This window comes from Gavia stellata, chromosome 4 (genome assembly GCF_030936135.1).
Source record: "Gavia stellata isolate bGavSte3 chromosome 4, bGavSte3.hap2, whole genome shotgun sequence".
Classification (NCBI taxonomy): Eukaryota; Metazoa; Chordata; class Aves; order Gaviiformes; family Gaviidae; genus Gavia; species Gavia stellata.
Genome location: NC_082597.1, coordinates 1,349,795 through 1,373,284, shown reverse-complemented (window position 1 = coordinate 1,373,284; position 23,490 = coordinate 1,349,795). Strand labels below are relative to the sequence as shown.

At 68.5% G+C, this 23,490-nt stretch overlaps 2 protein-coding genes across 3 annotated transcripts in view; both read left to right on the top strand.

Moving 5' to 3' along the window:
* The window catches only part of FLNC (filamin C), a 57,634-nt gene extending 38,604 nt beyond the window's left edge, over window positions 1–19,030 (top strand). The window contains 16 exon segments of the mRNA XM_059815986.1: window positions 14–142; window positions 275–448; window positions 1,089–1,250; window positions 1,603–1,806; window positions 2,674–2,826; window positions 2,929–3,051; window positions 8,729–8,998; window positions 11,186–11,323; window positions 12,324–12,439; window positions 13,586–13,715; window positions 14,921–15,097; window positions 16,459–16,635; window positions 16,638–16,676; window positions 17,757–17,972; window positions 18,745–18,777; window positions 18,780–19,030. Of these exon segments, the coding sequence (XP_059671969.1) occupies window positions 14–142; window positions 275–448; window positions 1,089–1,250; window positions 1,603–1,806; window positions 2,674–2,826; window positions 2,929–3,051; window positions 8,729–8,998; window positions 11,186–11,323; window positions 12,324–12,439; window positions 13,586–13,715; window positions 14,921–15,097; window positions 16,459–16,635; window positions 16,638–16,676; window positions 17,757–17,972; window positions 18,745–18,777; window positions 18,780–18,931 (2,393 nt within the window). The 3' untranslated portion in view covers window positions 18,932–19,030.
* A 2,604-nt stretch (window positions 19,031–21,634) lies between these two features.
* Window positions 21,635–23,177, top strand: ATP6V1F (ATPase H+ transporting V1 subunit F). Of its 2 annotated transcripts, none has more exons than XM_059816802.1 (2): window positions 21,635–21,822; window positions 22,967–23,177. In XM_059816802.1, the coding sequence occupies exons 1-2, from the start codon at window positions 21,665–21,667 to the stop codon at window positions 23,166–23,168; spliced, it is 360 nt and encodes a 119-aa protein (XP_059672785.1). In that variant the 5' UTR covers window positions 21,635–21,664; the 3' UTR covers window positions 23,169–23,177. The 2 variants fall into 2 exon arrangements, with proteins under 2 accessions (XP_059672785.1, XP_059672784.1); XM_059816801.1 differs by having other exon boundaries at window positions 22,892–23,177.
* Window positions 23,178–23,490: the final 313 nt, after the last annotated feature.

Below are 23,490 nucleotides of genomic sequence, written 5' to 3'. Positions count from 1 at the left end.
CCTGTGTCCCCAGGGAGTCCCCTCCAGTTCTACGTGGATGCCATCAACCCCCGGCACGTGAGCGCCTACGGGCCGGGGCTGAGCCATGGCATGGTCAACAAGCCCTGCACCTTCACCATCGTCACCAAGGATGCCGGGGAGGGTGAGTGGTGGCCAAGGGGGGCACCGGGGCATCTGGGAGGGTTTTGGAGACCCCCCCCAATGCCACCAGGAGGGGCTGGGAAGGGGCTGGAGACCCCCAATGCCTCCTGACGCCCACCCCGGTGCCCCCCAGGTGGGCTCTCGTTGGCGGTGGAAGGTCCCTCCAAGGCGGAGATCACCTGCCAGGATAACAAGGACGGGACCTGCACCGTGTCCTACCTGCCCACCGCCCCCGGGGACTACAACATCATCGTCCGCTTCGACGACAAGCACATCCCGGGCAGCCCCTTCACCGCCAAGATCACCGGTGAGATGGGACCCCCGTGGTCCTGGGCATCCCACCAAGGTCCTTGGGACCTCCCTGTGGTCATGGGGACCTCTGCGTGGTCATGGCCATGGAGGCACCTGCGTGGTCATGGGGACACCTGCATGGCCACTGGGAACCCATCACGCGGCCATGGTGTCCCTCTCCATCCCTGACCACCAGGACCCCTTCCCTGGCCGTGGGGACCTTGTGGGGCCTTGGGGACACCATCACATGGCCGTGGGGACCCTGTCCAGCCCCAGCCATGGGGATCCCATTCATACAGCCATGGGGACCCTGTGCGCGCGACCATGGGGACAGCTGCATGGCCACCAGGACCCCACCACAAGGCCGTGGGACCCCATCCATTCCCAGCCTCCGAGACCCCATCTCATGGCCTTGACCACACCTGCGTGGCCACCAGGACCCCATCACATGGCCCCGGGGACCTCATGGGGACCCTATCGCATGGCCTTGAGGACCTTATTCACACACCTGTGGGAACCCCATCCATCCTTGACCCTGGGGACCCTGTCCACATGGCCACGGGGACCCCATCCGTCTCCAGCCCTGGAGACCCCCTCCGTTCCCCCACCCCCCTTGGGCTGCCGTCCTCTCGGCCCCGCTGACGGCACCTCCACAGGGGACGACTCCATGCGGACGTCCCAACTCAACGTGGGCACCTCAACGGACGTCTCGCTGAAGATCACGGAGACGGACCTGAGCCTGCTGACGGCCAGCATCCGGGCACCATCGGGCAACGAGGAGCCCTGCCTGCTCAAGCGGCTGCCCAACCGCCACATCGGTGCGTGGGGGACACGGGGACGGGGGACAGGGGATGTGGGGACACAGTGACATGCACACGTGGGGCCAGGAAGATGTGGGCGCAGGAGAACCGGGACATTGGCTGTAGGGTGGTGGCCACACAGAGAGGGTGATGTGGGATTTGGGGATGTGCGACAGAGGACAACAGGGCTGTGGGGTCATACGGATGGGTGGCCCCATGGCATTGGGTGGCCCCATGGCATTGGGTGCCCAGGGCTTGGTGGCCACAGCCAGGGCACATTGCTGGTGCCCAGGGGTTGGTGGTGGTGGCCAGGGGCTGGAGGTGGTGGCCAGGGCTGGTGGAGGTGGCTGACGGTGGTGTCCCCCCCCAGGCATCTCCTTCACACCCAAGGAGGTGGGCGAGCACGTGGTGAGCGTGAAGAAGAGCGGGCAGCACGTCACCAACAGCCCCTTCAAGATCCTGGTGGGGCAGTCGGAGATCGGGGACGCCAGCCGGGTGAAGGTGTGGGGCAAGGGGCTGGTGGAAGGTCACACGTTCGAGGTGTCCGAGTTCATCGTGGACACACGCAGCGCTGGTGAGACCACGCTCCCCGGGGCCATGGGTGGGGATGGACCTGTGGGATAGTCATTGCCATGGTGTGATCGTGGCTGGGATGAGGTGGTGGCCATTGCCAGGATGGGATGGTGGCCGTGGTTGTGGCTGGGATGTGACGGTGGCCATGGCCATGGCTGGGATGGGATGGTGGCCGTGGTTGTGGCTGGGGTGTGGTGGTGGCCATGGCCATGGCCAGGATGCAAGGTGACCACGGCCATGACCAAGATGGGATGATGGCCATGGCCATGGCATGGCTGTGGCCAGCATAGGATGGGGTGGTGGCCATGGTTATGGCCGTGGGGTGCCATGGCTAGGATGGGATGGTGGCCGTGATCATGACTGGGGTGTGATGTTGACCACGGTCATGGCCACGACGGGATGGTGGCCATGGTCATGGCTGGGATGAGATGGTGGCCATGGCCGGGATGTGATGGTGGCCATGGTTGTGGCTGGGGTGTGGTGGTGCCATGCCTATGGCCAAGGTGGGATGGTGGCTGTGGCTGAGGTTGGGTGGTGGCTGTGGTGGTGTCATGGCCAAGGCCCAGATGGGATGGTGGCCAAGGCCATGTCATGGCTGTGGCCAGCATAAGATGGGGTGGTGGCCATGGTTATGGCCATGGTGTGGCCACGGCCAGGAAGGGATGGTGGCCGTGGCCATGCTGCAGCCATGGCCAAGAGAATGATGCTATGGTGACCATGGCTATGGCATGGTCATGGCCAGGATGGGGTGGCGGCCTTGGCATGGCCATGGCCAGGATGGGATGGGATGGTGGCCACAGCGTGACCATGGCCAGGATGGGGACCACATCAGTGGGACATCTCTGAGCGTGTCCCCGTGGCTGCCCAGGCTACGGCGGGCTGGGCCTGTCCATCGAGGGTCCCAGCAAGGTGGACATCAACTGTGAGGACGTGGAGGACGGCACCTGCAAGGTCACCTACTGCCCCACCGAGCCCGGCAACTACATCATCAACATCAAGTTTGCCGACAAACACGTCCCAGGTGGGGACAGGGGGGACGGGGACGTGCGGGGTGGCACCGGGGACCCTGGACCCCTGGGTCGCCTCTTGGTGACCAGGTCCCTGAGGTGGCCGTCACCCGCAGGGAGCCCCTTCACGGTGAAGGTGACGGGCGAGGGGCGCATGAAGGAAAGCATCACGCGCCGGCGGCAGGCCCCCTCCATCGCCACCATCGGCAGCACCTGCGACCTCAACCTGAAGATCCCAGGTAGGGGCTGGCCTTCCTCCTCCTCCTCCTCCTCCTCTTCCTCCTCCTCCGCGGGGCTCAGGGATGGGGATGGGGACGCGTCTTGGCCGCTCCAGCTCTGATTTCCGCCTCCTTCTTCCTTCTCTCCCCATCTGCCCGTGCATCCGGCCCCGTGTCCGTCGGCGTCTGCCCGTGCCCTTCCGTGCGTCCGTGCCCCCGTCCGTCCGCGCGTCCCTCCGGGTGTGCCTCCGTCCACCTGTGCGTCCGTCCGCGTGTCCATCCACGCCTCCGTCCGCGTGTTCACCTGCCCACACATGTCTGCTTCTGCCTGTGATCATCCACGTGCCCACCTGTGTCCATCCACCCCTATGTCCATCCATGCCTCCATCCATCCCGGCATCCATCCCCGCATCCATCCCTGTGTCCATCCCTTCCTGCATCCATCCCTGCATCTCTCCACACCTTTGTCCGTCCCTGTGTCCATCCCTGTGCCCACCCATACCTGCATCCATCCCTGTGTCCATCCCTGTGTCCATCCCTGTGTCCATCCATCCGTGTCTCCATCCATGTCTCCATCCATCCATGTCTCATTCATGTCTCCATCCCTGTGTCCATCCACCCTTGTCTCCATCCATGTCTCTATCCATCCATGTGTGTCTCCATCATCCGTGTCTCCATCTGTGTATCCATCCATGCGTGTCTCCATCCACCTGTGTCTCCATCCATGTCTCCATCCATGTCTCCATCCATCCATGTCTCCATCCATCCCTGTGTCCCTCCCTGCATCCATCCATGTCTCCATCCATCCCTGTGTCCATCCACCCATGTCTCCATCCATTCCTGCGTCCATCCGTGTCTCCATCCCTGTGTCCATCCATCCCTGTGTCCACCCATCCATGTCTCCATCCATTCATGTCTCCATGTCTCCATCCATCCCTGTGTCCGTCCATCCATGTCTCCATTCTTGTGTCCATCCATCCTTGTCTCCATCCATGTCTCCATCCATGCGTGTCTCCATCCGTGTCTCCATCCATGTCTCCATCCGTGTCTCCATCCATCCCTATCTCCACCCATCCATGTGTCCATCCCTGCATCCATCCATGTCTCCATCCATCCATGTCTTCATCCACCTGTGTCTCCATCCATGTCTCCATCCATCCATGTCTCCATCCACCCGTGTCTTCATCCATGTCTCCATCCATGTCTTCATCCATCCATGTCTCCATCCGTCCATCTCTTCATCCATCCATGTCTCCATCCACCTGTGTCTCCATCCATGTCTCCATGAATCCATCCATCCATCCATGTCTCCATCCATGTCTTCATCCATCCATGTCTCCATCCATCCATCCATCCATGTCTCCATCCACCTGTGTCTCCATCCACCTGTGTCTCCATCCATGTCTCCGTCAATCCATCCATCCATCCATGTCTCCATCCATCCATGTCTCCATCCACCTGTGTCTCCATCCATGTCTCCATCAATCCATCCATCCATCCATGTCTCCATCAATCCATCCATCCATCCATGTCTCCATCCACCTGTGTGTCCATCCATGTCTCCATCCACCCATGTCTCCACCCATCCCTGTGTTCATCCATGTCTCCATCCATCCATGTCTCCATCCATCCATGATCTCCATCCATGTCTCCATCCATGTCTCCATCCACCTGTGTCTCCATCCATGTCTCCATCCATCCATGTCTCCATCCATCCATGATCTCCATCCATGTCTCCATCCATGTCTCCATCCACCTGTGTCTCCATCCATGTCTCCATCCATCCATGTCTCCATCCATCCATGATCTCCATCCATGTCTCCATCCACCTGTGTCTCCATCCATGTCTCCATCCATCCATGTCTCCATCCACCCACGTCTCCATCCATCCCTGCACCCCCCCCCATCTCCCCCCTCCCTCCCCGTCCGCCTCTCCCCGTGCCGTCCCCTCGTCCCCCCGTCCCCGCCCGGGCGCGGTGGCCGGCAGGCAACTGGTTCCAGATGGTGTCGGCGCAGGAGCGCCTGACGCGCACCTTCACGCGGAGCAGCCACACCTACACGCGCACCGAGCGCACCGAGATCAGCAAGACGCGGGGCGGCGAGACCAAGCGGGAGGTGCGGGTGGAGGAGTCCACCCAGGTCGGCGGGGACCCCTTCCCCAACGTCTTCGGGGGCTTCCTGGCCCGCGAGGGCCTGGGCTCCTTCGGCTCCATCGCCCGCGCCCAGGAGGGTGGGTGCCGGCCCGGGGCGGGGGGGCGAGGGCGGGGCGGGGGGGGCCTGCGGGGGAGTGGGCTTGCACGGGCGCTGGGCGTGCGGGGGGGTGCGCTTGCACGAGGGCTGGGGCATCAGTGCGCTTGCACGAGGGCTGTGTGTGTGCAGGGGGGTGCGCTTGCACGAGGGCTGGGGGCACTGCTGCGTCAGAGGGGGCTTGCACGAGTGTTGAGCATGCAGGGAGGTGCGCTTGCACGAGGGCTGAGGCATCAGTGGGCTTGCACGAGGGCTGTGTGTGTGCAGGGGGGTGCGCTTGCACGAGGGTGGGGGCACAAGGGCATCTGTGCGCTTGCACGAGGGCTGTGCTTGCACGAGGGCTGAATGCACTGGTGCAGGGGAGTGGGCTTGCACGGGTGCTGAGGGTGCAGGTGGGTGCACTTGCACGAGGGTGGGGGCACTGGGGCATCTGTGCGCTTGCACGAGGGCTGTGCTTGCACGAGGGATGGATGCACTGGTGCAGGGGGGTGCGCTTGCACGAGAGCTGGGGGCACTGCTGCGTCAGAGTGGGCTTGCACGAGTGCTGAGTGTGCAGGGAGGTGCGCTTGCACGAGGGCTGAGGCATCAGCGTGCTTGCACGAGGGCTGTGCTTGCACAAGGGATGGATGCACTGGTGCAGGGGAGTGGGCTTGCACAGGTGCTGGTCATGCAGGTTGCACGAGGGCTGGGGCATCAGTGCGCTTGCACGAGGGCTGTGTGTGTGCAGAGGAGCACGCTTGCACGAGGGCTGGGGGCACTGCTGCGTCAGAGTGGGCTTGCACGAGTGCTGAGTGTGCAAGGGGGTGCGCTTGCATGAGGGCTGGGAGCACAAGGGCATCTGTGCGCTTGCACGAGGGCTGTGTGTGTGCATGGGAGTGGGCTTGCACGAGGGTGGGGGCACTGGGACATCTGTGTGCTTGCACGAGGGCTGTCCTTGCACGAGGGATGGATGCACTGGTGCAGGGGAGTGGGCTTGCACGGGCACTGGGCGTGCAGGGGGATGCGCTTGCACGAGGGCTGAGGCATCAGCGCGCTTGCACGGGGGCTGTGTGTGTGCATCAGAGCGTGCTTGCACGAGGGCTGGGTGCGCCAGTGTAGGGGAGCGGGCTTGCACGGGTGCCACACTTGCACGAGGGCTGGACACACTCGCACAGGCCCTGTGTGCTTGCACGGGGGCTGTGTGCCAGCCCGGCCCCCCCCTCGCACGCCAGCCCACGCGTGCCCCTCGCACGAGGCCGGGACACGCGCCCGTGTCCCGGGAGCTGCGGGTGCGACACGTGCACCCGCTCACACTCACGCGAGGGGGTGCGCGCCCCTCGCCCCGGGGACGTGCGCCGAGGTTCGGGGGGACAACGCTGGCCCCTCGCGGGGTGGGACCCCTCGCACAAGCGGGTGTGCACGCTCACGGGGGGCGCGCGTGGCTTTAGCGCGAGCGCTCACACTCGCCGGCGTGCATGCGCGCTTGCCGGCGCGCACACGTGTGCCGGCCCCGGTGTGTCCTTTGCACGAGGGTGCACGCTCCCCGGGGGGGGGTCTGCACCCAGCGGGGGGGCGCAGGGAGGTCCTGGCGGGTCTCGGGGTGGCGGGGGGCTCCCCGGTGGGTGCTGGGGTGTCAGGGTGACAAGGTGATGGGGTGCCAGGGTGCTGGGTGACATGGTGACATGGTGCCATGGTGACCTGGTGCTGGGGTGTCAGGGCACCAGGGTGTTGGGGTGACATGGTGACGTGGTGACAGGGTGCCATGATGATGAGGTGCTGGGGTGACAGGGTGCCCTAGTGCTGGGGTGACAGGGTGCCATGGTTACACAGTGATGGGGTGCCAGGGTGCCATGGTGCCAGGGTGCCCTGGTAATGGGGTGCCAGGGTGCCATGGTTACATGGTGATGGGGTGCCCAGGTGCCAGGGTGCCCTGGTGATGGGGTGACAGGGTGCCATGGTGCCATGGTGATGAGGTGCTGGGGTGCCAGGGTGCCCTGGTAATGGGGTGCCAGGGTGCCATGGTGCCAGGGTATTGGGGTGCCAGGGTTGATGGGGTGTCGGGGTGCCATGGCGCTGGGGTGATGGGGTGACAGGGTGCCATGGTGCCAGGGTGCTGGTGCGCAGGGGTGCACTTGTGCTGGGGTGCCAGGGTGCTGGGGTGCCAGGGTTCCCTGGTGCTGGGGTGCCAGGGTGCCACAGCTACGTGGTGCCAGTGTGCTGGGGTGCTGAGGTGGCTTGGTGCTGGGGTGTCCTGGTGCCACGGCTACATGGTGCTGGGGTGCCGGGGTGCCCTGGTGACAGGGTGCCCTGGTGCCATGGCTACATGGTGCCAGCGTGCTGGGGTGCTGAGGTCGCTTGGTGCTGGGGTGCCAGGATGCCATGGCTACATGGTGCTGGGGTGCCGGGGTGCCATGGCTACATGGTGCCAGCGTGCTGGGGTGCTGGGGTGGCTTGGTGCTGGGGTGCCCTTGTGCCACAGCTACATGGTGCCGGGGTGCCGGGGTGCCCTGGTGCCACGGCTGCATGCTGCTGGGGTGCTCTGGTGCCAGGGTGCCCTGGTGCCACAGCTACCTGGTGCTGGGGTGCCCTGGTGCTGGGGTGCCCTAGTGCCATGGCTGCATGGTGCCCTGGTGCTGGGGTGCCCTGGTGCCACGGCTGCATGCTGCTGGGGTGCTCTGGTGCAGGGGTGCCCTGGTGCCACGGCTGCATGGTGTTGGGTTGCTGGGGTGCCCTGGTGCCACGGCTACCTGGTGCTGGGGTGCCCTGGTGCCACGGCTGCATGGTGCCGGGGTGCCCTGGTGCCAGGGTGCCCTGGTGCCACGGCTACCTGGTGCTGGGGTGTAGGGTGCCCTGGTGCTGGGGTGCCCTGGTGCTGGGGTGCCCTAGTGCCATGGCTGCATGGTGCCCTGGTGCCACGGCTGCATGCTGCTGGGGTGCTCTGGTGCAGGGGTGCCCTGGTGCCACGGCTGCATGGTGTTGGGTTGCTGGGGTGCCCTGGTGCCAGGGTGCCCTAGTGCCACGGCTGTATGGTGCCAGGGTGCCCTGGTGCCACAGCTACCTGGTGCTGGGGTGCTCTGGTGCTGGGGTGCCCTGGTGCCAGGGTGCCCTGGTGCCACAGCTACCTGGTGCTGAGGTGTAGGGTGCCCTGGTGCTGGGGTGCCCTGGTGCCGGGGTGCCCTGGTGCCATGCCTACCTGGTGCTGGGGTGCCCTGGTGCCCTGGTGCCAGGGTGCCCTAGTGCCATGGCTGCATGGTGCCCTGGTGCTGGGGTGCCCTGGTGCCACGGCTGCATGGTGCTGGGGTGCTCTGGTGCCGGGGTGCCCCGGTGCCATGGCTGTATGGTGCCAGGGTGCCCTGGTGCCACGGCTACCTGGTGCTGGGGTGCTCTGGTGCCGGGGTGCCCCGGTGCCACGGCTGCATGGTGCCGGGGTGCCGGGGTGCCCTGGTGACGGGGTGCCCGGGCCTCCCCGCAGGCGAGGCGTCGGCGCAGGAGCTGTCGGCGCAGGTGCTGAGCCCATCGGGGCAGCGGTTCGAGGCGGAGGTGCTGGCGGGGGGCGCGGGGGTGTACAGCGTACGCTTCGTGCCCCAGGAGATGGGGTCCCACACCGTCAGCGTCAAGTACCGGGGGCAGCACGTGCCCGGCAGCCCCTTCCAGTTCACCGTCGGGCCCCTGGGCGAGGGGGGGGCCCACAAGGTGCGGGCGGGGGGCACCGGCCTCCAGCGCGGCGTGGCCGGCGTGCCAGGTACGGGGGGGGCGTGGGTGCTAGGGCGGGGCGGGTGTGGGGGCAACTGGGGCGGTGGGTGCTGTGGGTGGGGGGTATGGGGTGCTTGGGGGGTGGGTGTTATGGTGGGGGTATGGGGCGCTTGGGGGGTGGGTGTTATGGTGGGGGTATGGGGCACTTGGGGGGGTGGGTGCTATGGGTGGGGGTATGGGTGCACTTGGGGGGGTGGGTGCTATGGGTGGGGGGTATGGGGCGCTTGGGGGGCGTGGGTGCTATGGATGGGGGGTATGGGGCACTTGGGGGGGTGGGTGCTATGGGTGGGGCGTATGGGGGCACTTGGGGCGGTGGGTGCTGTGGGTGGGGGGTATGGGGTGCTTGGGGGGCGTGGGTGCTATGGGTGATGGGTATGGGGGCACTTGGGCAGGTGGGTGCTATGGGTGGGGGGTATGGGGGCATTTGGGGCAGTGGGTGCTATGGGTGGGGTGGTATGGGGGCACTTGGGGCGGTGGGTGCTATGGGTGGAGGGGTATGGGGGTGCTTGGGGGGAGTGGGTGCTATGGGTGGAGGGGTATGGGGGCACTTGGGGGGTGGGTGCTATGGGTGGGGGGTATGGGGGCACTTGGGGGGGCGGTGGGTGCTGTGGGGTGGGGGTATGAGGGCACTTGGGGCAGTGGGTGCTATGGGTGATGGGTATGGGGGCACTTGGGGGGGTGGGTGCTATGGGTGGGGGGTATGGGGCGCTTGGGGGGCATGGGTGCTATGGGCGGGGGGTATGGGGGCACTTGGGGCGGTGGGTGCTATGGGTGGAGGGGTATGGGGTGCTTGGGGGGAGTGGGTGCTATGGGTGATGGGTATGGGGGCACTTGGGGGGTGCGTGCTATGGGTGGGGGGTATGGGGGCACTTGGGGCAGTGGGTGCTATGGGTGGGGTGGTATGGGGGCACTTGGGGGGGTGGGTGCTATGGGTGATGGGTATGGGGGCACTTGGGGGGGTGGGCGCTGTGGGTGGGGGGTATGGGGTGCTTGGGGGGGTGGGTGCTATGGATGGGGGGGTATGGGGTCACTTGGGGGGGTGGGGGTGCTATGGGTGGGGGTATGGGGGCAATGGGGGTATATGGGGGCAGGGGGGATATGGGTGCAATGGGTGGGGGGTTTGGGGGCTCTTGGGGTGTACAGGTGCAACGGAGGGGTATGGGTGCAATGGGGCAGTATATGGGGGCAGGGGGCATGGGTGGGGGGTTATGGGTGCCCTTGGGGGGGTTGGATGCAATGGGGAAGGTATGAGTGAGGGTACGGCTGTAGCGGGGGAGGATATGGGTGCAATGGGTGGGGGGGTGCGGGTGCAATGGGGCTGTGGGTGCTATGGGTGGAGGGGGTACGGGTGCAATGGGTGTGGGGGATATGGGTGCAATGGGGTGGGGGGTTATGGGTGCAATGGGGGGTTATGGGTGCAATGGGGTGGGGGGTATGGGTGCAATGGGGGGTTATGGGTGCAATGGGGGGGTATGGGTGCAATGGGGGGGGGTGCGGGTGCAATGGGGCTGTGGGTGCTATGGGTGGAGGGGGTATGGGTGCAATGGGTGTGGGGGATATGGGTGCAATGGGGTGGGGGGTTATGGGTGCAATGGGGGGGTATGGGTGCAACGGGGTGGGGGGTATGGGTGCAATGGGGGGTTATGGGTGCAATGGGGGGGTATGGGTGCAATGGGGGGGGTGCGGGTGCAATGGGGCTGTGGGTGCTATGGGTGGAGGGGGTACGGGTGCAATGGGTGTGGGGGATATGGGTGCAATGGGGTGGGGGGTTATGGGTGCAATGGGGGGGTATGGGTGCAATGGGGTGGGGGGTATGGGTGCAATGGGGGGTTATGGGTGCAATGGGGGGATATGGGTGCAATGGGGGGGTGCGGGTGCAATGGGGCTGTGGGTGCTATGGGTGGAGGGGGTACGGGTGCAATGGGTGTGGGGGATATGGGTGCAATGGGGTGGGGGGTTATGGGTGCAAAGGGGGGTTATGGGTGCAATGGGGGGGTATGGGTGCATTTGGGGGGGTATGGGTGCAATGGGGGGGGTATGGGTGCAATGGGGGGGTATGGGTGCACTTGGGGGGCTGTGTGTGCAGGGGGCACGGTGGGTGGGGGTGGCGCCGGCCCCGGGGTGCCAGCGGAGGACGGGGGCACCCATGGGTGTCCCGTGTCCTCCGCCCCCCCAGCCGAGTTCAGCATCTGGACGCGGGAGGCGGGGGCCGGGGGCCTCTCCATCGCGGTGGAGGGGCCCAGCAAGGCCGAGATCGCCTTCGAGGACCGCAAGGACGGCTCCTGCGGCGTCTCCTACCTCGTCCAGGAGCCCGGTGGGTCTGGGGGGTCCCCCGTCCCCGAGCCCCCCACGGGGCGCACGCACCCTGGGGACAGCCTCGTGCCGGGGTGTCCCCGTGCCGGGGTGCTCCCAGTGCCAGGGTGTCCCCGTGTGAGGGTGTCCCCATGCAAGGGTGTCCCCGTGCCAGGGTGCTCCCAGCACAAGGGTGTCCCCAGGTGAGGGTGTCACCGTGCGAGGGTGTCCCCATGCAAGGGTGTCCCCAGGTCAGGGTGCTCCCAGCACAAGGGTGTCCCCAGGTGAGGGTGTCACCATGCAAGGGTGTCACCGTGCAAGGGTGTCCCTATGCAAGGGTGCTCCCAGTGTGAGGGTGCTCCCAGTACGAGGGTGTCCCCAGGTCAGGGTGCTCCCAGTGCAAGGATGTCCCCATACGAGGGTGTCCCCATGCGAGGGTGTCCCCAGGTCAGGGTGCTCCCAGTGCAAGGGTGTCCCCAGGTGAGGGTGTCACCGTGCGAGGGTGTCCCCATGCGAGGATGTCCCCAGGTCAGGGTGCTCCCAGTGCCAGGGTGTCCCCATGCCAGAGTGTCCCCGTGCAAGGGTGTCACCGTGCGAGGGTGTCCCCATGCAAGGGTGCTCCCAGTGTGAGGGTGCTCCCAGTACAAGGGTGTCCCCAGGGGAGGGTGTCCCCAGGTCAGGGTGCTCCCAGTGCAAGGGTGTCCCCAGGCGAGGGTTCTCCTCGTGCGAGGGTGTCCCCGTGCGACGGTGTCTCTGTGCAAGAGTGTCCCCGTGCGAGGATGCTGCCAGTGCGAGGGTGTCCCCAGGTGAGAATGTCCCCAGGCGAGGGTTCTCCCCCTGCAAGGGTGTCCCCATGTGCCGGTGTCCCCAGGCAAGGGTCATCCCCGTGCAAGAGTGTCCCCTTGCAAAGGTGTCCCCATGCAAGTCCGTCCCCGTGTAAGGGTGTCCCCGTGCGCGCTGTCCCCACGTGAGGACGTCCCCGTGCGGGTCGTCCCCGTGCGAGGCCACCCGTGTGTCCCCAGGCGACTACGAGGTCTCCATCAAGTTCAACGAGGAGCACATCCCCGACAGCCCCTTCGTGGTGCCCGTGGCCTCCCACTCCGATGACGCCCGGCGCCTCACCGTCACCAGCCTCCAGGTACCCAGGGACACGGGGGCACCCGCTTACGCCCCCGCTGTCACCCGGCACCCCTGGGAGCCCCGTGTCACCCCTGGGCCACCTCGTGCCCGTGTGGCACCCTTGGAGCCCCCCCTCTGATGCCACCCTTGTGCCCCTCATGCTGACCCCATGCCACCCCTTGGTGCCACACCTGGGTCCCTGTTGTCACCCCTGGGCCATGTTGCAGCCCTGTGTCACCCTTGGGACACACCCCCAGTGCCACCCCTGTGCCCCCCATGCTGACCCCCTGCCACCCTTGGGTCCCCCGTGTCACCCCTGGGCCACATTGCAGCCCTGTGTCACCCTTGGGACACACCGCGGTGCCACTCCTGTGCCCCCCATGCTGACCCTGTGCCACCCCTGGGTCCCCTGTGTCACCCCTGGGCCACATTGCAGCCCTGTGTCACCCTTGGGACACACTCCCGGTGCCACCCCTGTGCCCCTCATGCTCACCCTGTGCCACCCTTGGTGCCACCCCTGGGTCCCTGTTGTCACCCCTGGGCCACATTGCAGCCCTGTGTCACCCTTAGGACACACCGCGGTGCCACCCCTGTGCCCCCCATGCTGACCCTGTGCCACCCCCAGGTCCCCGTTGTCGCCCCTGGGTCACCTTAAGCCCATGTGGCACCCTTGGGACCCCTCCTGCTGCCACCCCTGAGTCCCCTTTGTCACCTCTGAGCCACCTTGCGCCCTTGTGTCACCCATGGGACCCCTCCTGCTGTCACCCCCCATGCCACCCTGTGCCCCTGGGTCCTCTGTGTCACCCCTCGGCCCCCTTGCACCCCTGTGGCACCCTTGGGACTCCCCTGGTGCCACCCTTGGTGCCACCTCCGTCTCCCCCATGTCACCACTGGGCCATCTTGTGCCCCTGTGGCACCTCTGGGTCCCTTGTGTCACCCCTGGGCCACTGTGCATCCACGTGGCACCCTTGGGACCCCACCCTGGTGCCACCCCCCGGTCCCCCGTGGGCCACCTTGCACCCATGTGTCACCCTTGGGACCCCTCCTGCCGCCACCTCCGGTGCCACCCCTGTGCCGGGTCACCCCCCGGCCACCTTGCGCCCATGTGCCCCCCTGAGCCCCCCCCGGCTCCCCGGGGGTCGGTGCCAGCGCCGTGTCCCCGCAGGAGACGGTGACAGTGAACCAGCCGGCCTCCTTCGCGGTGCAGCTGAACGGGGCGCGCGGCGTCATCGACGCCAAGGTGCACACGCCGGCCGGCGTCGTGGAGGAGTGCTACGTCTCCGAGCTGGACAGCGGTGGGACATGGGGACACGGGGACATGGGGACGTGGGGACACCGGGACGTGGGGACACGGGGTGTGGGGACACAGGGGATGCAGGGACACGGGACACGGGGACACGGGGACGTGGGGACACGGGGTGTGGGGACACAGGGGATGCAGGGACATGGGACACGGGGACACAGGGACGTGGGGATATGGGGACACAGGGGATGCAGGGACAAGGAGACATGGGGACACGGGGACATGGGGACACGGGGCATGGGGACATGGGGACATGGGTTGTGGGGACACAGGGGATAAGGGGACAGAGGGGACACAGGGACATGGGGACACGGGGACATGGGGACAGGGAGTGTGGGGACACAGGAACATGGGAACATGGGGACACTGGGACATGGGGTGTGGGACGTGGGGACATGGGGACATGGAGACACAGGGACATGGGGATGTGGGGACACAGGGAATGCAGGGACAAGGAGACATGGGGACACGGGGACGTGGGGACACGGGGACGTGGGGACACAGGGGATGCAGGGACATGGGACACGGGGACACGGGGACGTGGGGATATGGGGACACAGGGGATGCAGGGACAAGGAGACACGGGGACACAGGGACGTGGGGACACGGGGTGTGGGGACACAGGGGATGCAGGGACAAGGAGACACGGGGACACGGGGGCGTGGGGACACGGGGCATGGGGACATGGGGACATGGGTTGTGGGGACACAGGGGATAAGGGGACAGAGGGGACACAGGGACATGGGGACACGGGGACATGGGGACAGGGAGTGTGGGGACACAGCAACATGGGAACATGGGGACACTGGGACATGGGGTGTGGGACGTGGGGACATGGGGACATGGGTTGTGGGGGACACAGGGGATAAGGGGACAGAGGGGACACAGGGACATGGGGACACGGGGACATGGGGACAGGGAGTGTGGGGACACAGGAACATGGGAACATGGGGACACTGGGACATGGGGTGTGGGATGTGGGGACATGGGGACATTGAGAGACAGGGACATGGGGATGTGGGGACACAGGGGATGCAGGGACACAGGGGATGCAGGGACATGGGGACACGGGGTGTGGGGACATGGGGACACAACATGGGGACATGGGACATGGGGATGTGGGGACACGGGGACACGGGGACGCAGGGACAGGGTGCCGTGGTGTCGGGGCGGTCAGTGACGCGGTGCCACCCCCAGACAAGTACGCCATCGGGTTCCTGCCGCGGGAGAACGGGGTGCACTCCATCGACCTGCGCTTCAACGGGCGCCACGTGCCCGGCAGCCCCTTCAACATCCGGGTGGGCGAGCAGAGCCAGGCCGGGGACCCCGGGCTCGTCACCGCTTACGGCCCCGGCCTCGAGGGCGGCATCACAGGTGACACCGCTGGCGGGGGACGTGGCTCCGGGGGGGTGGTGGTGGGGACGTGGCCGCGGTCAAGCACCGTGGCCGTGGGAGGGTGGTGATGGGGACGTGGCCGTGGTAGAGGGGACGTGGCCATGGGGTGGTGGCACGGCCGCAGCCGTGCCCATGGGGTGGTGGCAGCTGGGACATGGCCGGGGTAGTGGGGACGTGGCTCTGAGGTGGTGGCAACAGGACATGGCCATGGGGACCTAGCTATGGGGTGGCGGCAATGGCCATGGCCATGGTCAGTACCATGGCTGTGGGAGGGTGGTGACGGGGACGTGGCCGTGCCTATGGGGTGGTGGCAATGGGGACGTGGCCATGGTGGTGGGGACGTGGCCATGGTACGGAGCCACAGCTCTGGAGTGGTGGCAACAGGGACGGGGCCGTGCCTGTAGGATGGTGGCAACGGGGACGTGGCCAAGCCTATAGGGTGGTGGCAATGGGGACATGGCCATGGTATGGGGCCACAGCTATAGGGTGGTGGCAATGGGGACATGGCCATGGTATGGGGCCACAGCTATAGGGTGGTGGCTATGGGGACTTGGCCATAGGGTGGTGGCAATGGGGACATGGCCACGATACAGAGCCACAGCTATAGGGTGGTGGCAATGGGGACATGGCCATGGTATGGGGCCACGGCTATAGGGTGGTGGCTATGGGGACATGGCCATGGTATGGGGCCACAGCTATAGGGTGGTGGCTATGGGGACTTGGCCATAGGGTGGTGGCAATGGGGACATGGCCACGATACAGAGCCACAGCTATAGGGTGGTGGCAATGGGGACATGGCCATGGTATGGGGCCACAGCTATAGGGTGGTGGCAGTGGGGACATGGCCATGGTATGGGGCCACAGCTATAGGGTGGTGGCAGTGGGGACACGGCCACAATATGGGGCAACAGCTATAGGGTGGTGGCTATGGGGACACGGCACAGTATGGGGCCACAGCTATAGGGTAGTGGCTATGGGGACATGGCCATGGTGGTGGGGACGTGGCCATGGTATGGAGTCACAGCTCTGGAGTGGTGGCAGCAGGGACATGGCCATGCCTATAGGGTGGTGGCAGTGGGGACACGGCCATGGTATGGGGCCACAGCTATAGGTGGTGGCAGTGGGGACACGGCCACAGTATGGGGCCACAGCTCAGGGTGGTGGCAATGGGGCCGTGGCCAAGCCCATAGGGTGGTGGCGGTGGGGAGGTGGCAATGGGGGACGTGGCCATGGCGTGGAGCCATACATCGGGGTGGTGGCAACGGAGCCGTGGCCGCGGTGGCGGTGGCAGCGGGGACACGGCCCCGGCGCGGTGCCGGCACCTGACGTCCCCGGCGCAGGCGTGTGCTCGGAGTTCCTGGTGAAGACGGCCAACGCCGGGGCGGGCGCGCTGGCCGTCACCATCGACGGCCCCTCCAAGGTGAAGCTGGACTGCGTGGAGTGCGCCGAGGGCCACCGCGTCACCTACACCCCCATGGCCCCCGGCAACTACCTCATCTCCATCAAGTACGGCGGCCCCACCACATCGTCGGTAGCCCCTTCAAGGCCAAAGTCACCGGTACGGATGGGGGACGGGGACGGGTCCTGGGGGGTCTCCGGGGGGTGACAGGGGTCTCCAGGGGGGTGTGACAGCGGGGTCCCCGAGGGGGGGTGGCAAGGGGTCAAGGGAGTGGCGTGATGGAGGGTCCGTGGGGTGGCGTGATGGGGTGGTCCCCGGGGTGACATGATGGGAGACCCCCAGGGTGACATGGAGTGGGGGTCCCCAGGGTGACAGGAAGGGGGGGGTCCCCAGGGTGACATGAAAGGGTGTCCAAGGGTGGTGTGACAAGGGTTCAATGGCGTGGCATGCTGGGGGGTCCCCTGGGTGAGATGAAGGGGACCCCCAGGGTGACATGATGGGAGACCCCCAGGGTGACACGAAGTGGGGGTCCCCAGGGTGATGTTATGGGAGACCCCCAGGGTGACAGGAAGGGGGGGTCTCCAGGTGACATGATGGGGGACCCCCAGGGTGACATGATGGGGGGTCCCCAGGGTGACATGAAAGGGGGTCCCCAGGGCGGTGTGACAAGGGGTCAGTGGAGTGGCATGCTGGGGGGTCCCCAGGGTGACATGAAGGGGGACCCCCAGGGTGACATGATGGGGGACCCCCAGTGTGACATGCTGGGGGGTCCCCAGGGTGACATGAAGGGGGAGTCCCCAGGGTGACATGATGGGGGACCCCCAGGGTGACAGGAAGGGGGGGGTCCCCCGGGTGACATGATGGGGGGTCCCCAGGGTGCATGAAAGGGTGTCCCCAGGGTGACATGATGGGGTCCCCAGGGTGACATGAAAGGGGGTCCCCAGGGCGGTGTGACAAGGGGTCAATGGCGTGGCATGCTGGGGGGTCCCCAGGGTGACATGAAGGGGGACCCCCAGGGTGACATGATGGGGGACCCCCAGGGTGACATGAAGGGGGGACCCCCAGCGTGACATGAAGGGGGAGTCCCCCAGGGTGACATGCTGGGACCCCCAGGGCAGCGTGAGGGGGGTCCCCGGGGTGGGGCAGCGCGGTGGGTTCCCCGGGGGGGTCCCCAGAGCAGTGCAAGAGTGTTGGGGTGTCCCCATGGCGGGGGGTTCATGGCATCCCCGCGCCCCCCAGGCCCGCGTCTGTCGGGGGGACACAGCCTGCACGAGACGTCGACGGTGCTGGTGGAGACGGTGACGCGGGGCGGGGCGGCGTCGCGGGGACCCCCCGCCTTCGGGGGGCTCCCCAAGTTCTCCTCGGACGCGGGGAAGGTGGTGGCGCGGGGGCCGGGGCTGGCAACCGCCTTCCTCGGCCAGAAGAACCACTTCACCGTCGACTGCAGCAAGGCTGGTGCGTGGGGGGGGGGGTCCGGGGGGGTCCTGGGGGGTCTCGAGGGGTCCTGGGGGGTCTCGAGGGGTCTGGGGGGCTTGGGAGGGAGGTGATGGTCAACGGGGGGTCTGGCAGGGGACACGGTGGGTCAAGGGGGGTCCCAAGGGGTCTTGGGGGGGCCTGGGGGGTCTTGGGGGGGCCTTGGAGGGAGGTGATGGGTCTCAGGGGGGTCCTGGGGGTCTTGAGGGGTTCTGGGGGTCCTGGGAGGGAGGTGATGGGTCAACGGGGGGTCTGGGGGGGGTGTCTGGGGTCTGGCAGTGGACATGGTGGGCAAGGGGGGTCCCAAGGGGTCTTGGGGGGGCCTGGGGGGCCTTGGGGGGTCCTTGGAGGGGAGGTGATGGGTCTCAGGGGGGTCCTGGGGGGGCTCGAGAGGTTCTGGGGGGTCTCGAGGGGTCCTGGGGGTCCTGGGGGGGGAGGTCATAGGTCAACGGTGGGTCTGGGGGGGTGTCTGGGGGGTCCCGGGGGATCCTAGAAGACCCTGGGGGGGTCCTAGGAGGGGAGGTGATGGGTCATTGGGGGGGTCTTGTGGGGGTTCGGGGGTCTGGGGGGGGGATGCGATGGGGCGGGGGCCGGGGGGGGGTCAGGGTCTGGTGGGAGATGTGATGGGTCAAGACGGGCTCCGGTGGGGGGTCCGGTGGGGGGTCCGGTGGGGGATTTGGGGTCCGGCGTGTGGGTCTGGGGTCTCGAGGGCAGGGTGAAGACCCAGCGCTGACCCCCCCCGCCCCCCCCCCAGGCACCAACATGCTGATGGTGGGGGTCCACGGCCCAAGACCCCCTGCGAGGAGGTCTATGTCAAACATGTGGGCAACCGCGTCTACAACGTCACCTACACCGTCAAGGAGAAGGGGGACTACGTCCTCATCCTGCGCTGGGGGGACGACAATGTCCCCGGCAGCCCCTACCGTGTCACCGTCCCCTGACCCCCCCCCCGGCACCCACAGCCAGAGGTGGGGGTCCTGGGGGGGTCCGGGGGGTCCCAAAGGGGTCCTGGACCCACCAATAAAGCACTGGGAGACTCAGGGTGCTGTGCTGGCTGGATTGGGGGGGTGTGGGGGGTTCTAGGGGGGGTCTGGAGCAGGATGGGGGTCCAAGGGGGGGGTCCATGGCAGGAGGCCGGGGTCCTGGGGGGGTCTGGGGGGGTCCTGGGGGGGTCCTGGGGGGATCTGGGGCAGGACACAGGGGTCTGGGGGGCTCCTGGGGGGCCATGGCAGGAGGCCGGGGTCCTGGGGGGGTCCAGGGGGGGTCCTGGGGGATCTGGGGCAGGACACGGGGGTCTGGGGGGGTCCTGGGGGGGTCCCAAAGGGGTCCCGGACCCACCAATAAAGCACTGGGAGACTCAGGGTGCTGTGCTGGCTGGATTGGGGGGGGGGGGCAATGGGGGGGGGGGGGGTTCTAGGGGGGTCTGGAGCAGGATGGGGGTCCAGGGGGGGTCCATGGCAAGAGGCCGGGGTCCTGGGGGGGTCCTGGGGGGTCCTGGGGGTCCCAAAGGGGTCCCGGACCCACCAATAAAGCAGTGGGAGACTCAGGGTGCTGTGGGGGCTGGATTGGGGGGGGGACACAAAGGGGGGGGACACACAAAGGGGGGGGGTTCTAGGGGGGGTCTGGAGCAGGATGGGGTCCAAGGGGGGGGTCCATGGCAAGAGGCCGGGGTCCTGGGGGGGTCCTGGGGGCGTCCTGGGGGGGTCCAGGGGGGGTCCTGGGGGGATCTGGGCAGGACACAGGGTCTGGGGGGTCCTGGGGGGCCATGGCATGAGGCCGGGGTCCTGGGGGGGTCCAGGGGGGGTCCCGGGGGGGTCCTGGGGGGATCAGGAGTAGGACACCGGGGTCCTGGGGGGGTCCCGGGGGTCCTGGGGGGGTCCTGGGGGGGTCCAGGGGGGGTCCTGGGGGGATCTGGGGCAGGACACGGGGTCTGGGGGGCTCCTGGGGGGCCATGGCAGGAGGCCGGGGTCAGGGGGGGGTCCCGGGGGGTCCCGGGGGGGTCCTGGGGGGGTCCTGGGGGGTCCCAAAGGGGTCCCGGACCCACCAATAAAGCAGTGGGAGACTCAGGGTGCTGTGGGGGCTGGATTGGGGGGGGGACACAAAGGGGGGGGACACACAAAGGGGGGGGGTTCTAGGGGGGTCTGGAGCAGGATGGGGGTCCAAGGGGGGTTCCATGGCAAGAGGCCGGGGTCCTGGGGGGGTCTGGGGGGTCCTGGGGGGTCCCAAAGGGGTCCTGGGGGGATCTGGGGCAGGACACAGGGGTCTGGGGGGCTCCTGGGGGGCCATGGCAGGAGGCCGGGGTCCTGGGGGGGTCCCGGGGGGGTCCCGGGGGGGTCCTGGGGGGGGGTCCTGGGGGGTTCAGGGGTAGACACCGGGGTCCTGGGGGGGGTCCCGGGGGGGTCCCGGGGGGGTCCTGGGGGGGTCCTGGGGGGTTCAGGGGTAGGACACCGGGGGTCCTGGGGGGGTCCAGGGGGGGTCTGGGGGGGTCCTGGGGGGATCTGGGGCAGGACATGGGGGTCCGGGGGGGTCCATGGAAGGACATCAGGGTCCGGGGGGGGGTCTTCGGGTGTCCATGACAGGACACGGGGTCCTGGGGGGTCCGGGGGGTCCGGGGGGGGTCTGGGGGGGTCCCGGGGGGTCCTGGGGGGTCCGGAGGGGTCGGGCCAGGACGCCGGGGTCCTGGGGGCTGCGTCCCGGGGTCCCAGTACCGGTGCGGTTGGGGGGTGCTGTGCCCGGGGGGGGTCGGGGGACGGGTCCCATTGGGGGGGGGGGGTGTCCCCCGCGTCCCGTCAAGGGCAGCGCGCACTGCGCATGCGCGCGGCGGAGCAGCGGCAAGCGGGGCGCTCGGGGGCGGGGCCACGGCGGTGGGGCGGGGCCATGGCTGCGGGGGCGGAGCAAACAGGATGAGCGGGGGGCGGGAATCATGCCGAAGGGGGCGGGGCCAGAACGCGCAGCAGGGCGGGGCCACGGCGGTGGGGCGGGGCTATGGCTGCGGGGGCGGAGCAAGCGGCCGGAGCTGGGGGAGGGGACCATCCCTGCATGGGCGGGGCCAGAACGAGCAGCGGGGCCAGAAGGCGCAAGCGCGGAGGGGCGGGGCTAGCGCGGCGGGGCCAACACGGGGGCGGGGCCAACACGGGGGCGGGGGCAATGCTGTAGCGGGGTCAACACGGGGGCGGGGCCAAGGCGGGGGCGGGGCCAACACGGGGGCGGGGGCAATGCTGTAGCGGGGTCAACACGGGGGCGGGGTCAACACGGGGGCGGGGCCAACACGGGGGCGGGGCCAACACTGTAGCGGGTCAACACGGGGCGGGGCCAACACGGGGGCGGGGCCAACGCTGTAGCGGGGTCAATGCGGGGCGGGACCAACACGGGGGCGGGGCCAACGCTGTAGCGGGGTCAACGCGGGGGCGGGGCCAACACGGGGGCGGGGCCAACGCTGTAGCGGGGTCAACACGGGGCGGGCCAAGGCGGGGCGGGGCCAACGCGGGGGCGGGGCCAAGGAGGCGGCGGAGGTAGCGCTCGAGGGCGCGGCGTGGGCGGGGCGACTGCGCCGTCGCCCGGGCGACGGTGGGCGTGGCCGGGGAAAAGGGGCGTGCCCTGCGCGGCGGCGCATGCGCGGCGGCCTCCCCCGGTAGCGGCCTCCCCCGGTGCCGGTGGCGGTGTCGGTGTCGGCCATGTCGGGCCGCGGGAAGCTGATCGCGGTGCTGGGGGACGAGGACACGGTGACCGGGTTCCTGCTGGGCGGCGTGGGGGAGCTGGACAAGCACCGCAAGCCCAACTTCCTGGTGGTGGAGAAGGAGACCAGCCTGGCCGAGATCGAGGAGACCTTCCGGTAGGCCCCGACCCCGGGGGGGGCCCGGGGGGGGCCCGGGGGACCGGGAGGCCTCGAGGGGGGGGGTCTGGAGCAAAGGGGGGGAGCAGGGGGGGGGTCCCAGGGGTCCTGGGGGGGGATCTGGGGGGGTCCCAGGAGTCCCTGGGGGGGATGTGGGGGGGGTCCCAGGACTCCCTGGGGGGGGGTCTGGAGGAGGGGGGGGGGGCCGGGGGGTCCCAGGGGTCCTGGGGGAGGATGTGGGGGGGTCCCAGGACTCCCTGGGGGGGGGGTCTGGAGGAGGGGGGGGGGGGGCGGGGGGTCCCAGGGGTCCTGGGGGGGGATCTGGGGGGGTCCCAGGAGTCCCTGGGGGGGATGTGGGGGGGTCCCAGGACTCCCGGGGGGGGGGTCTGGAGCAGGGTGGGGGATCTGGGGGGGTCCCAGGGGTCCTGGGAGGGGGATCTGGGGGTCCCAGGAGTCCCTGGGGGGGGGGTCTGGAGCAGGAGGGGGGCCCCGGGGGGGCCCAGGGGAGGATGTGGGGGGGTCCCAGGGGTCCTGGGGGAGGATGTGGGGGGGTCCCAGGGGTCCTGGGGGAGGATGTGGGGGGGGCCCCAGGAGTCCCTGGGGGGGGTCTGGAGCAAGAGGGGGCGCAGGGGGGAGCCCCGGGGGGTCCCAGGGGTCCTGGGGGGGATCTGGGGGTCCCAGGAGTCCCGGGGGGGCGGTTTGGAGCAGGGGGGGAGCCCCGGGGGGTCCCAGGGGTCCACTTTGGGGGGGTGTCTAGTCCTGGGGGGGATTGGGGGGTCCCAGGGGTCCTGGGGGTGGATGTGGGGGGGTCCCAGGACTCCCTGGGGGGGGATCTGGGGGTCCCAGGAGTCCCGGGGGGGCAGTTTGGAGCAGGGGGGAGCCCCGGGGGGTCCCAGGGGTCCACTTTGGGGGGGTGTCTAGTCCTGGGGGGGATTGGGGGGTCCCAGGGGTCCTGGGGGAGGATGTGGGGGGGTCCCAGGAGTCCCTGGGGTGGATCTGGGGGTCCCAGGAGTCCCTGGGGGGGGGGGGGGGGGTCTGGAGCAGGGGGGGGTCCCAGGGGTCCTGGGAGGGGGTGTGTGGATCAAGGGGGTGCCGAGGGGACCCGGGCTGACCCCCCCCCCCATTCCCCCCCCCCCCCCCCCAGGAGCTTCCTGAACCGGGAGGACATCGGGATCATCCTGATCAGCCAGTGCCTGGCGGAGCTGATCCGGCACGCGGTGGAGGCGCACGCCCGGCCGCTGCCCGCCGTCCTGGAGATCCCCTCCAAGGAGCACCCCTACGACCCCGCCAAGGACTCCGTCCTGCGCCGCGCCCGCGGCGTCTTCGCCCCCGACGACCTCCGCTAGAGACGCACGCACCCCCCCCCACCCCGAAACGCGCACCCCCCCGCACCCCGACACCACCCCGGGGTGGCCCCGGGGGTCCGTGTCCCACCCCGGGGGTCCGTGTCCCACCCTAGGGTGCTGCTGCGGGTCCGTGTCCCACCCCGGGGTGGCCCCGGGGGTCCGTGTCCCACCCCGGGGGTCCGTGTCCCACCCCAGGGTGCTGCTGGGGGTCTGTGTCCCACCCTGGGGGTCCGTGTCCCACCCCAGGGTGCTGCTGGGGGTCCGTGTCCCACCCCAGGGTGGCCCCGGGGGTCCGTGTCCCACCCTGGGGGTCCACATCCCA

What these genes read in the sequence shown, in the direction of transcription:
- ATP6V1F (XM_059816801.1), top strand. Translation starts at nt 21,665, where the DNA reads ATGTCGGGCCGCGGGAAGCTGATCGCGGTGCTGGGGGACGAGGACACG. An exon ending in GAGATCGAGGAGACCTTCCG is followed by an intron (nt 21,823 to 22,891) that starts GTAGGCCCCGAC and finishes GGGTCCTGGGAG; the next exon opens with GGGGTGTGTGGATCAAGGGG.